The sequence below is a fragment of the Protopterus annectens genome, chromosome 5.part1, assembly GCF_019279795.1.
Source record: "Protopterus annectens isolate FY-2018-M chromosome 5.part1, PAN1.0, whole genome shotgun sequence".
Classification (NCBI taxonomy): Eukaryota; Metazoa; Chordata; order Ceratodontiformes; family Protopteridae; genus Protopterus; species Protopterus annectens.
Window position 1 is genome coordinate 332,945,759 of NC_056736.1, and position 15,678 is coordinate 332,961,436.

Consider the following 15,678-nt stretch of genomic DNA (forward strand, 5'->3'; position numbering starts at 1 on the left):
GTTAAGCTTGTCACTCTGCCAATGACATTAAGCTCAAATCATAAAGGAATCCCATTTCTGCCATCATGTCAGCCAGTACTCCACCATCACTATCATTGGTAGTTATAGGGACATAGACTGACTTACAAGTTGAAGGTTCCATTTGAGGACTCAATTCTCACTGCAACCTACAGTGTCATACAATACCTAGAGTAATGCTGTCATTGCAGCTGTCTGTTGGTCTTCTGATTTCTTTAACTTTAATCTTTATGGTGACATTAGCTACAACAATATATCCAGTCCCATCAATTGCATAGAGGACATGTTCATGAATTTCTCAAAGTCTTCATTCTACTTCCTGACAGTATCCTAGATAATGTCATCATTTCCTTTCTCTTACTGAGAACAGTGTAAACAATGTCTTGCTCCCCATTTCAATATCAACATATGCTTTACAAAAGCCTGAGACCATCAGACAGTCTATCATTCTGTATGGCCTTGCCAAACCCCCTCCAACTCCTGTGCCTTTATTCTAGTGACTGCTGCAGCTGCAAATTCCTGACCTGCTGCTACCTGTTGTGGAGATCTAGGGAACCCCAGCTAGAACTTAATTGAATACACCTTTTTTAACATGACAGCTTCCCCTCACCACTTTTGTCCACTAAAAGGTCCTACAATTACTGCCATGACAAACACTAGCTACCTTTTGACCAGAGTGACTTGCTACTACTACAGCTACTGAGGGTACCCTTATTGCTTAGTCAGTTGTAACAAAGTTCCACACATGCTAAAGGAAACTAGAACATCTAAAACAAGGAAATCTTACATAACTACAAATAACAACATAAAATATTTAAAAAAGAGGCATGTTAATCAGAAAAATGTTTTTTTTTTTGTTCTATTAAAATCTGGGATTGCAATTTTTTTATTGACATCACATTTTGCATTAGGGTATGTCTTGTGTTCCTTGACATCTTAACACAATAAAGGCTACACATCTGTAGCTTTACACAATATTGTCTTAACACAAGTATTACCACTGAAAAAAGAAAACTTATTCTATACAATGAACGACATAAGCACAGCAGTATTATGCACATTCACACCACTGAAATAACGTATTACACAAAAATGAATAAGTACAGTTTTTATTTTTCATGCTTAGTTGATGTATATACAACTTATATAAAAATATACAATTAATATAACAGGCACATTAATATTACTATTACTATAGCAAGCCATCAAATACATGACCATCTTCTAGGTATTGTCTGTACCTTTATAGACCAGCTTGTTAAAGGGTATTCAGTTAGGACCAGCAAACTTATCAGTTTTCAGACTTTTTATTATGTTATCTCAAGATTTAGTAGCCTCAGACAAGTATAAGAGTAGGCAACAGAATTGAATAAGAGTTTCAGGAAGAAGCCACCCACAGAAAGATAGATAAATAAATAAATAAAACAAATGAATAAAAACATTAATATTGGTCAGTTGTCTCCAAATAAATGGCTTAAATGAATGTGTCTTTGATAGACCCATCCATATTCTTACCTTTTTCTGCCGGTAATCCAATATAGACACAATGACAAAAGCTGATGCTAGAGTAAGATAGCCTTGCATTTTATAGCTTGTCATAGTTATAAAATGTATTTCAGATGGCAACTACTGGGATCACGCCTTGCAGAGAAATGAGATGGCAGTGTGACAGCACTGATGGCTGTGGTGGGGACAACTGGACACATGGGAGAAGAATTAGAAAAGAACTAGTTAAAAAATTCAAGCAACTTCATTGAGGTAAATTGCAGAGATCAAACAAAATGCTGATGTTACTCATCTGGTTCTATAGCACCAATTGACCACTTATTAAACTATGCATCTCTCGCTCTCTCTCTTAAAACAGAGTGTTGCTGCTGCTGCATGGCTGGGGAGAGATTATTCTTTTGACACAAAACTGAGCCCAAGAATCAGTAAGGTAACCACAGTCTATTCATTTCCTTTTTAGTTCATTTAATTTTGTTTTTGGTCTTGTAGCAGCTATGACTAACACCAGATTCCTGACATCCCCATATCCTCATTACTTCTTCTCTTACCTGGGCCACCACTATTTAGGTGTACATATATGTGTCCTTTCTTCTAGTACATCCATACCTTCTCACTGGGAAGATCACTCAGTCACACAGGCATACATTCCCTTTAACTGGGCACTAGAGTGCAATACCAGGGTAATCACATTGTAGCCAGATGAGGTTTTCTGTTAAGCCCTACTTCAAACTGAGATGATCATTTGACATAACTGGTTGGCATGTAAAAGCACCTCCATATAAATGCCCTTGCCTGTGCCTATGTGACAATGCATTCTTCATGCTGTCTGCTATTGAAACACTACAAATCTGAGCCCCATACAGTTCCAGAATTACTACTGGTACTTCTGTGTTTTGGCCCTGTGCTCCAGCACATCCCACACGCTACCCCCTAGGAAGTATTAATTGGTTAATTTCTATCATTTCTGTTCTTCTCCATGCCATCTCTAACAGGTGCCTGATCTACTAATCAAACTAAGTTGCCTGGGTCATAGTCATGACTCTTTTCCTCTGTGCCAGATATAATTTTAAATGCACAGAAAATTATGAAAAAAAATGTTCTGTGGAAAAATTCAATGCTTCATGAATGCTGGTTTTATGCAGAAGATATTGTACCAGTCCATACAGATTCAGTTCTATAACTGGGTAATCAATATGGCTATTAGGAGAAAACCCAGTGGATGGGGAGTATCTGTACTTCAGTAACATCTTTGATGCTGCAACTCACCAGAGACTGGTAGGAAAATTAAAGAATACAGGGTAGAGGCCCAAAGCAGTGAAGTGGGCAGGAGACTGACTAACTGATCCTGAACCAGAAAATGGCACTTAGAGGCAAACCCTAACCTCTCCCTCATGGTGTGGAGCAAGTAACATGCATCAGTGCAGGAGTCACAATGTCCTCACATGCAGGTGCACTTCCCATGCACCCTCCACAGTCGTGTTTCAACACCTGCCCTTGGACATTCTTTGCATCACCACCTGTGAGGCTTTGTGGTACTAGACAGATCTGTTCTGCCCCCCCCCCCAATATAAGCACATTCATCCTCCCTTACCAACTCTGACAGACACCCAAGAAACTAAATAAACCTGGATCACCCATGTTATAGTCAGGGGTTTATACTTCTACATCACCTAAGCTGGCTGAATAGATGCTGATTTGTATCCACCCTTTATACAGGAATCCTATAAGGATGCATCTGGAGTAGGGCATCCAGAACTGGCAGCCGTAGTCACAAGGTAATATGAGGCTATGACAAAATGTGAAATGACTATGTGTCATAAAGGTGGGGGAAGCAGATATACTGTAGCATGATAAAAGGCTCAGAGTTTCTGCAGCTGCATGTAATCGTGGACAAGAGAGGTCAAAGAGGAGCCAAGGAGTTTTATGACATGGACATACTATATCATCAGAAAGCAAGTAGATGAAGTGAAAGTGAACTGGAGTGAGAATAAAGGGGTGCAGATATCCACTGGAAGGAAATGATGATGAAAGCATGATTTAAGGGCATATTGGCTCAGGAGTAAGTTATCTGCTTTTCACCTCCAGGATTTGGTGTTTGATTCTGGGCAGTGATCCAATATCTTTGTTGTTTTTTTTTTTATTCTTCACTAAAATGTTCACTGGTCTCAAGTCATTTAGTTACCCAAATGGACAGGCAGCTCTCACTTTGCACCCAGTCTCCTCTGGACTCCTTCACTGCGTTCTTTACCTTGTTTCCTGACCTATGAAATATTATGCCTTATTCAACCTCCTGCACGTATGCAGAGCCAGTTGTCCTCAAAGACCCATACCAAGGTTCTCGACCTACATCAACAGATAAATAAGACTCATTGGTATAGTACCTAATCTGAAACATTCCATGCCTCTCCTGTTTGGTTTCTACTTTTTTGAAGTACAGGCTAAGACAGAAGGTCTTTGGCTAACGAAGTTCGCATATGACTGCAAACTAGGAGCCATAATCGAAACTCCTAACAATGTGGACATCCTACAAAAGGGCCTCACTGAGACAGATGTCTGATGTCAAAGCCATGGCCTCAAGCTCAATGCCAAAAAGTGCATTATCATCCCCTTTAATAAAAACTCTGTACCCATGATCTACCACATAGGTGGTAGTCTGCTTAACACAGAAAGTGTGATAAGAGACCTTGGAACATAGGTGGACAGTAGTCTCTCATTTGATAATCACATTGCTACAGTAGTCAGGAAAACCTTCTACATGGCACACCTCATCACAAAAGGTTTCTCATCCAGGAAAAAAGAGGTAATTGTTCTACTCATCACTCATTAGACCCATTATAGAGTACAACGCCCCTTTTGGTATGTACCTCACAAGACATCTACAACAACTGGAAAGGCCGCAGAAATACCTCACAAAGAGGATTAACAGCCTCAAACAGATGCCCTATGCAGACCATCTTAAAAACTCCAGCTTTACTCTGTCACATATCGCCTACTCAGAGGCGATCTCTGCCTAACATACAAAGCTATGTCAAACCCAGAGCTGTTGGACATGCTCCACTTAAAAAAATCCCAATCCCTGCAAGCTACATGCTCTAGGGACCTAAACCTTGTCACCACAATAAACAGAACTTGCTGGAGGGATAGATTCCTGTCCCAGAGACTTCCCATACTCTGGAACAAACTACCTATCTATATCAAACAAAGCTCATTAGCACTCTTCAAGAAAAATCTTGATGATCGGATGGGAAATTGGAAATTCACCACAGGGATCACCTCTGTGGCTCTTCTCGACTGGGGCATAGCAAAATAATTTTCTTGGGTGGCGAAAGCCAGGGTACCTTTTTGGCTAGGCTTATATAGGCCCTAGGGCCAATAGCCTAGTACCTACCTATGAACCTATGGAACAAGTTTCCCCTACCTGTCAAACAAAACAATCCTCTGGCCACTTTCAAAGTTTATCTCAAAAATTAGATGTGTGACTACACAAAAGGGGTGAATGCTATTGAATTTCATAGTAATTCAAGGGTTTACTTGTCTAGGACCTTAATGATTTTACTAACTGCTTGCCTAGTATCTACCCTGCAAGACTACAAACCAAATATTTTAATACCCAAATTGGAATATGACCTTCCTTTTCTCATTATGTATTCAGCCCGCAAGATTGCAGAATATAGACTGCTAAGAATAAAATCTGCAGATTCATTCTATTAGCAGATGCACCACTGGAGTTTGCTAAAAAATTCCATTTGGCTTACAGTGCCCCATAGGACCACTTTTCTTCTAAGTACTATAATTTGCAAGGTTCTAAACCATGGTCATCCACCATTTTAAGAGTGAAACTACCTGTACAAGACAATCCTTATGTACTCAAAAATATATAGGACAACAGTTTCCCTCTCTAGTACACCCTTCATCTAAAACTGCTCTAGGTGAGAAAACCTACTCTAGACTGAGATCTGCTACCTCAAACTGATATCAAAATGTAGAAACCATGACAATCTTTAAAGATGCACTTGAAGAGCATCTTTTTCCTGAATCTACCTAAAACTACTACCATGCCAATGGCTAGGTAGCCTACCATCCTGTATAATACATTTAAGAAACTTTTCTCATCCTCTTAAAATGGCATCTTATACACATATATTTCACATGTGTATGGAAATTATATATGACCTCTAGGATTGCAGCATTTCTTAGCTTGCATTTTGTGTGTGTGTGTGTGTGTATGTATATATATATATATATATATATATATATATATATATACACACACACACATACTTTTAAAAGATGTTTAAATGCATTGAACGTTATGCTTTGTTCTCCTTGTGTACATAATATTTTTGATTAGAAAGACTGTGATGCATTTTCTACTCTTTGATCTGGAACCATGCCTGAAAAGGGCCAATAGACCAGTCCACTTACCCGGTGAACAAACAGTAAATAAACAAAATTAAATAAATAAAGTTAAGAAATCAAACAACAAAGGAGCTAGCTTCAACCCTTAGGAAGACACAAGAGATCATTAGTTTTCTTCCATCATTATTTTTTATGTTTATATTATCTTCTTGTTTACAAAAAGTTAAATAGCCTGAATATAAAATATGAACTGTGTAAAGAAAAGTAGTTTCCTCTAGTAGCAGCTTAACTTCTTTCACAGCTGGGTACTGTAATTGGGATAGACTCAAAACTCATTTTATAATGCTACTGTTTCTGAAGTAGAACCTACCACATCATCATCAAAACCAGCCAAGCGAACAATTTTTTCTGCAATGGCAGCATTCTTTGTATCCATTTCCACAGTATAAAGCCTGCCTCCTAGAGGGAGGTTGTTTGCTATGCGTACAGCTGCATATCCACAATGCGTCCCTAGTTCCAAGACATTCACTGGATTATTTTCAGAAATCAGGCGGTCCAGTAACTTACCTAGTGTTGCAGAAAAAAAGGACATTTACAATTTTGCAGCTTAAAGTCTTTAATAGCCTGATATAAAACATTGATTTTAATTATCAATCTAGGAACATACACTGTGTCATTTATATTTTTTGAATTTCTGTAATTAGATGGAAAACAGAAGCTGTATGTCAAGATGTTAAGTTTACCTGTCTTTGAAGCTTGTTATTATGTTGGACGTATAATGACAATCTAACCATAATAACATTGAGAAAGCTTGTTTGCAGCACTTTAACATGCAGATCTGCATGTATTCTGACTTCACTTATTGTTACTGTACTACATGAAACTCAAACACAGTTACTTATCCTTCTAATATATGCCTTCAGGCATGGCTTTTGTGACAAAAACATTAATAATAGCTACAGCAATTTAAAGGGAGACAAATTACTGCTCCCAGCTGTGACAGAAAATTAACCAGTCTATGTCTTCACTTTCCTGCCTGGTTATCGAATAAAAATAAATATACGACTGCTGGCCACTCTATATCTAAGAGAATTAAGGAAAAAGCAGACTGTGTGTGATGAAGCTAGATGATGTGAGAAAATACTGTGGAAAGTTGTTATCAAATGGAATTGGTGGAATTTTAAGCAAGACAGAATAGTAGCACAGTAACATCAGGAAGACAGCATGGAATTGTGGGTAGTTGGTGTTGCTGGGCTGCTAGACTTCAGCTCCTCCCTCCTAAACAAACATGCAGTTAGTTTCTCCAAAATCATCAAAATCAGTTTTTTTTTCATAGTTTAATGACTGAACAGTTTATTTACATATTGCTACTACCTCTACCTAAGTTCTCTGCTGAGAAGAGGTACGTTTTGCACGTTCAACAACTAAATCCGCATTACTAGTGGTATGCTATTTTTGAATACAACATAATAATTACAACAAACTCTGTGATGTGTGCCAGGTTATTGTGTGTGCTATATCACACTGTTAAATCCTCTACATGCTAATACAGCTGCAAGTAATAGGAGACAGAAGGACATGACATAACCTAGTATATCAGTCAGGGTCTCCACTGTCTCTTCTCCATCTTTATTCATTGATGACTGGGTCAGCTCACTGAGGTCAGCTTATTAGTCATTTCAACATTTACAGCTGAAAATGGCATTTTATGATGTGAATGTAAAAAAATATGGGGCATTTACTTTGCTTCTCCAATATTTGCTTAATTTATTTTTGCATTATTTGGAATAGTCATACAGGTTAGGAAACAGCTTTTTATTTCCAAAGAGAGAATTGTCCCATCAAAATGACAAAGACAGCTGTACTTGCAATTTATAAGTCATCGCATTGAAAAGCATCTACCAATGAGCATTCAGTCTCATATATTTGCCATACATTTAAGCTACTACTATGTTAATCACTTGCCTTTGCCTGCTATTATTTCTGATCATTATATGATTACTGTATCAGCAGTCTGTTTGCACTTAGCCACAGCCATGCCTGTGTTTCAACCTCGGCTCCAAAACCCAACCATACAGGTAAACAACACATAGTTATCCACACTATTCATTAGTTTTCTGCATAGTTGTAGGTAGCATTATGCAGTTCAAGACATCATTAAGGAGCCTATCCTAATTTCCTTGGAGTCCTGTCTAGTTAAGTGACCCTACTTAGAGTCATAAACTATGCAAATGGAGGCTGACAGAATCAAACTGTTGATTAAAAGTACTACTTTCTAACAGGCCATAGCCACAGTGTCTACACTATTTGCCATAGATATACATCTAAGCTACAGTTTGTGAGATTACTATGCTAATTGAACACAGATGCATTCCAGTCACATGTATCATTGTCCTCAGTCACCTCAGACATTACTTATAGAATTAGTTATGCTTGTAAGACTTTGAGAACTTGGAGCTATAAATCTATAGAGTAATGAATGCCTGCATAATAGAACTCAAAAGAAAAAAAATGTACTTTTTTTGTATTTGGTGGTGCTGCTTTAGAGTACAGCAGCACAGATATTCAAGTCATGAAATTCTCAAGTGTGACAAATCATCATCCCTAGCGTGTGTTTTGGAAGTCAAAAACTTAAACCGACACTTCCTTATCAGAGAGACAGGTATATATACACTCAGACTTGTTGACACACAGCGAATGAATGAATAAATGTGTTTTCTGCAGATTATTGCTGGCAACAGTGAAGCAAAATGAAGACCATCATTCCTCTAGTACTTTTAAGAAGCTGACTTTTCAGATAGTTAATTATAAATTAATTAGCCCATAGCTTATACCATCATAAAACTACATTTGGGGAACCTGATCACATAAGCTGTTACAGTTAGGAAGTCAGTTAAAGCTATAGAAAATACAGGATTGGGCAGGTGTCTAATGGTCATTTCTTAAAACTGATTATTAATTAAACACTTACTTCCTGCTATTTCAGATGTACTGGAAACTTATTTGGAAAACAGAGTAATTAGGAAATCTGGCTATACACAAGTGCTGATGTCTGCTTGCTCTGCTACCGCTGTAAATTATGCATACCTACTCAGTGGCTGGTACATGTCAGGGTAAATTAAGTGTTTTTTTTAAGGGTAAGACCCATTGGGTACAAGTGTAGTTTCTATTTTGGTGACCAAAGAGCTTTAGTGTAGTTAAGTGACTTATTCACTCACCCTGATGTGCAGGTAAAGACAAGGAAGTCAAACTAAAATCAACAGGAAGACTCTTTATAGCAGCTCATGGTAAATCTGTGTTTTGTCATCAAACATTTGTTTACAACAGCATTTTGCTATTCTAAAAAAAAAAAAAATATATATATATATATATATATATATATATATATATTACTTGAGAAGCAGCAAACCAAACAAATTTAAGCGGTATCCATACATTCATAGAAAAGTTTTTAAAGGTGCTCACCTTCATGAAACAGTAAATGTGTAAAACCACCATAGAACGCACAGAATTAGCTCTTTTGGTCATCAAACAGAAAATACATCTATACCAAGTTGGTATTACTTTTAAAAATAATGTTTAATTTATGCTTAGAATGTCATAAGAAAAGAGTATTGGCAGCAATCTGTCTGGAAATGAAGGACAACAATGTCATTTAAATTGCCGTGATGTACAAATTTTTGAAACTATGTGTTTGTAGCGATAATCCATAACATTGCAATAAAGATGCGCATTGAAAGATATGCTAATCAGGACATTAACACTGCCGCTGAAGGAAGAATTTACATGCCGTGGGAGCTACTTTCAAAGGAATAGTACTTACCATGCAGCAGAACAGAACAAAATATGTCTTTTTATGTGACAGAGCACATATGCATATAATGTGTCTGGATATTAGAGCTGCTGCACATCAATAATACAACTGTTATAGATGCAAGAAGTAAGAGTTACTTACGGTCAGGCTGATGCAAATTTCCAAACACTAGTAATAGCCATTTGCTACCTGTTGGCTGCAAAACATCCCCCAACCCCCTTGGTCACAACAACAGCTCTAAGTATTAATATTTCATTAGAGGAATGTTACACAACAGATGTATTTATGCATACTTCTAGAAAGAAAAGAAAGCTATACTGATTTTATGGAAGAACCTCTGCCTTAATTACCATGGGTAAGAAAATGAATATTGCAGCTTAAAGTATGACTATGCTTTGACTGAATCTGTTACAATATAAAATGAAAATACTGCAGTTTTCTAATGTAATTTATCATTACTGCCATTTTTTCTGCTCCAAAAAGCAACCGGCTTTGAAAGGGTGAAAATAGGGGACATAAGATTAGACTACTGTGCTTTTGAGCCCAACGCTATATACTGTGGAGCTTAATAGTATTTATTTATTTATTTCTAGGTCTTAATTAGGGCAGAGTACTTGATCCACATGGACCTTTTTCAGACAGCCCAGGAAAATTATCCATTTATGTGACTTGCTGAGAGTTGTGTAGAGACTGAGGAATTTAAACCTTAAACTGGGTGACGTATTTAAAAATGAAGTATACAGTAGTATATAGTGGTTATGGCTGTCACTAAATGTGGAAAAGCTGTGTTTTCAAATTAAGTTGCTGCAGGTTATCTTTCACATGGTATAGTGACCTCACAGCTGATTATGTTAAGTAAGAAGAAACACAGGTAAAGTCCTCTGCAGAGGGTGTACAGATTTTCACTTTGATTTTTTTTTTAATTCAAGTGAATTTGAACTAGAGTTGTTCTCATGGGCATTATGGGTTCTCATGGGCATTATGGAAGTGGACTTAAATGCTGGAAGAAATATTTCAATCTTTCTCCATATAAAATAATAAACATTACAGATTTGCTTTTCCTAATAGTTGTACTTAAATAAGTTAATTCTACTAATATTTTGTGTCTTGTGGCTTGTGAAACGCTAGGAATGGTAACAAGAATTTGCAGTGTAAAATAAAGGCTGCATCAGTACAGGAGTCTGAAGTCACCAACACACCTCAGATGCTGTGCACAACCATGACACTGGCATCCTATGTGGTGTCAGAAGTAACACTGAACAATAGTGAAAACATAATGAAACCTTGGGCATCATTAGTAAGCAGTTAATGAGCCAACAGAATGAGTAAATGGTGTGACCACTTTTAGGAAGATTAATTAAAATAGATTATTGTTAACACCTACGTATACTGAAATATCAAAAAAAAATTCAAAGTGCCAGGATGGATTTTCTCCAGTAGAATTATTTCAGACATTACAACTGACAATATGGATTTCACTATTTCAGACCAGAAAGATTTACAGGAAGCTGTATATGTTGCAGGCTAGATAAGCTTATAGTTCTACTTTGTTCTGAAACAAATGAATGGCCTTGGTCTGTTCTTCATTCTGTGATGAATACAGCTTTGTTTGTGTAACTGTACAAATGAAGTCATGAGAAAGTGCAAAGTATGTCAGAGATATGCTGGCCGACAGTCTCTGAATCTTCATCTTCTTCTATCGGCTTTTTCCCAGTTAGGGGTCGCCACAGTGGATCACCTGTCTGCTCATGATTGGCAGTGCAGTTTTACGATGTTGAGTTACCAACCTGGCACCCAACCTTCCACAGAAGGACACATGCACGCACTCATGCCTAGGGACAATTTTCGAGTGTTCAATCCACCTACACCATGTCTTTGGGTGGAAACTGGAGCACCTGGAGGAAACCCACGTGACCACAGGGAGGACATGTAAACTCCACACAGAAAGCACCCCAGCCGAGGATCGAACCAGAGAATCTCCTGCTGTGACGAGGCAATGCTAACCACTGCACCACCATGGCCACCCACCAACAGTCTCTGAATAATAATTGCATATTTCTACTGTCAACACTTTGTTCATGTATTTAATTTTGTAGTTCTGCTATGTTAGAGATTGTTTAAGCTTGTTATTAATATTGTTAGATGCGCTGCTATCTATTCAGAAAATAAATATTTTTACAAATAACTTTTGATGTCTTAGTGGTTTTACAGTAACAACAGACAGTGATAAGAAGAGGAATACACTTCTTAACAATTATTACTCATTATTTAAAATTGAAGAAGTGGCCTTGATAATATTATTTTTTCCTTACTAGGTGCAAACCAGAGTTTCTGACAGATATGCCTAGATGAACAAAGCTCTAGACTTAATATGCCATTATTAACTTACAGATTACTCGGGCCTTATTTGGTATTTCATCATCTTCAGATGTATTCCAAAGAGTTGTTGCCCAAACAATTTAAAGCTTGGAAGGTGCTATAAGAAGAGTATGACATTAAGACTGGTGCAGTTGCTGAATAGATTAAGGAACACATATTTTCAAGTTAGATAAGTGCAATTAGGTCATATTTTAAAGTCAGAGACAGTAAAAAAAAATCTAGGAGCAAATGTCAAAGCCAGAAGACAATTAGGTATGGCAGATATTTCTAGGAAAGATGTAGTAACTTGCAAAGTTTGTGCCTAACACAGCTGCGATAAATATGCCCGTAAAAAAAGCTGGTAGAGGAAGGTGTAGCCTAGAATGGAACTGTAAACAAGATTATAGTTTTGAAATGCTCAGGAAACTAGTCAAATATACTTTAATGTGAAGACTATGACATGAATAAGCTGGTTGTTTTGCAAGTAAATGGTAATCAGAATGGTGCAGGAGACATAGTCCTACAAGACAATAGCCAATTTACCTATGAGTCAATGGTATTTACAGATGCATGAAAGAGGTAGGCTCAAACTGAAAAATAACTCTAAGAAGTAGTGTATGGATGTGAGATGTTCCTTGAATATATCTGTGGTAAAATTTTCAGATAGAAACAGTGGATACACATTGTATATATGAAGGAGAGAATATCCAAGCAGTTAAAGAGCTTCATAAATCACCAAAAGCAATGTTTCTTCAAATAGGTAACAATGTTACTGCTGAAGTACAGACTAAAAGCTAGAAAGAAAAAAAAAGGCTTCATGTCCTAACAGCTCAAAGACTGAAGTTTATGTAAGAAGTTATGTTTTAATATATAAGCATGTGTGTGACAAAGATAATCTACTCCAAGATTTGAAACATGTCCAAATAAATATAAAAACGTATAAATGGATAGAGTCATCCCAAATCAACAATTTTTCTATGGATCTCATTACTCATTTAATCAATGGCTAAGTTTTGCTGCTATTAAATTTCTTATAACCCTTAAAGAATGATAGTCATTTACTGAGCAGAAAAAGAAAACTATGGAACAGTTTCTCCTCATGAATCAGCAACTGATCAAAATATAGTGGTTCTTAAAAAAACAACTACAAGTAGCATTAAAATAAATACCAACTAGTAAAAATCATGATTGAACCACATGCTGCAATCTAAACATCCACATTTTGCATGCTAAACATGAATGTCCCAGGCCATTTCTTTCCTTTTTTTTTCTTTACAGTTACAAATATTCTAACTGCATATGTATAATAAAACCACCACAAAAGAGGGATTTAGTATCCTAAAAGTAGCAAAAATCCACCAACAGTCCATGGAGTAACAAAACCAAGTAGGTTTTATTGACTGCATTGTGACATTCTTTGGTTTACATGTATAATACAGACTGACACTTAAAGAAATGCAGGCTTACAATACTGATACATACTGCAGTATGTACCTTATGTTGCAGATAGAAACCAGCATTGATAGCATACAAATTAAATCTGCTACTCAGTTATCTAAAGCACCTGTTAATAATTTCTTCTAAAAAATCCTTCCAAACTCCTTCATACAACTAGTTAAAATGAAACATAATATGATAAAAGAATGATGGATAAAGTCCTCCCCAAAAGAAAAAAAAGCAAGGCAACAGCAACAAAAGCACAGTGCTATAGGTAAGATTCATACAAAAAAAACACCAAAATTAAAACTGCCAATAATCAATAATAAAATAAACATAAATTAAACCAATAAAAATCAGCAGGGCCAGGGTGTGGAAACAAGTCACAAAAAGCAAACTGAAAAAAATCCTGCAGGTACATTTAATATAAAACCATGACTGGTGAAATAGTACAGATTCAGCCAGGTTCCTCCTCATTTGTCACCCATTTCAAAACATCTGTAGGAATATGTTATAAGACATTTATTTAATAACCCATCTTCAAAAACAACAACTGTAAATATAAATGAGAGGATTGGAGGCAATCATACAGAAGACCTACTTATGAGAGAGATTGATTACAATTGTTATATGGATGCTGAAGGCCTTTGGAGTAAGTGGCATAAGCAACATTAACAGTACCCTTTTGTTACCACTTCAACACATTTGTACTGTTTAAAGAGAAAGATTATAAAAACTAGAGAAAGGCAGGATATGTTTGCCCATCACATGTATACAGGATTATTCAGAAATCAGTAGCATACTGTCTTGAGTGAAATAGGGCAATGAGAGGAGACATGCATGGAATGGAGCAATTTGTCTATGAAACCATGAACCAGAGGCACATGTAATGTGATCACAGTAGCATAAAAAAGTGTGTTGTGCATTGCATGCATACATCCTCATAATGACATGTAAATGAGTGTCAGCATGCTAATGAAAGCTATAACGTATGCAAACGTGAAACCAGACATGGCAATACAACTCAGAAATATATCAAATGTGCATGATAAGGTGCAGGGATCAGCTTTTCTGTATACTAGCATTTGTTCATAGGTTCATAGGTGTGTACTAGGCTAATGGCCCTGGAGCCTTTACAAGCCTAGCCCATACAAATGCCCTGGCATTGTGCCGCCCAACGTTAGTTCCCAGTGCCTTTATCAAATAGAGCTACTGGAGTGATCCCTGGGGTGAACTTTCTATTTCCCATCCACTCATCAAAATTTTTCTTGAAAAGGGCCAGTGAGGTGCTCTGCTTGACATGTATGGGAAGTTTATTCCAGAGCATGGGCAGTCTCTGGGTTATGAACCTGTCCCTCCAGCATGTTCTGTTGAATGTGGTAATGAGGTTGAGATCTGTGGAGCGTGTGGTGTGGAGGGACTGGGATTTCTTTAGATGTAGCATTTCTAACAGATCTGCGTCAGACATGGCTTTGTAAGTCAAGCAGAGATTGCCTCTTAATAGACGATATGAGACAGAGAATAACTGGAGTTTTTTGAGTCTGTCCATGTAGAACATGTGTTTAAGGCCCAGGATCCTCTTTGTGAGGTACTTTTGTGGCCGCTCCAGCTGTTGCAGGTGTCTAGTGAAGTACATGCCAAATAGGGCATTATACTCTATGATTGGTCTAATGAGGGAAGAGTAGAGATAAATGATGACCTATTTCTTCCTGGATGCAAAACCCTTGGTAATGAGATGTGCCACAGATGGACTTTCTGACTACAGTGGCAATGTGGTGGTCGGAGGAGAGGTTGCTGTCAACCTGTGTCCCCAGATCTCTTAAAATGCCTTCAGTGTTCAGTGGGCTCCCATCAATGTGGTAATTAGTGGCAACTGAGTTTTTTGCAAAGGGGATGATGATGCATTTTTTGGCATTAAGCTTAAGGCCATGGTTGGTCTTAGTGAGGCCTTTCTGTAGGATGTTTACATCACTTGAGGAGTTAATAATGGCTCTGAGCTTGCAGTCATCTGTGAACTTGGCCAGCCAGAGTCCTTCCATGTTGGCCTGGACTTCTGAGATGTAGATGCCAAACAGGAGAGGACCCAGGACCAATCCCTGTGGGACTCCACTCGTCACTGGTCGGCAGTCTGACTTGGAGTCGACTTCTTTGACACTGTGGGTACTATCTGTGAGCCAATTTGCACC

At 37.5% G+C, this 15,678-nt stretch overlaps 1 protein-coding gene across 2 annotated transcripts in view; it reads right to left on the bottom strand.

Annotated features, from left to right (window-relative positions):
- The window catches only part of TOMT (transmembrane O-methyltransferase), a 146,655-nt gene that overhangs the window by 23,957 nt on the left and 107,020 nt on the right, over positions 1-15,678 (bottom strand). For both annotated transcript variants that reach the window (XM_044073011.1, XM_044073010.1), the window contains one exon: positions 6,254-6,450. In XM_044073011.1, the coding sequence (XP_043928946.1) occupies positions 6,254-6,450 (197 nt within the window). The remainder of the gene's footprint in view (positions 1-6,253; positions 6,451-15,678) is intronic.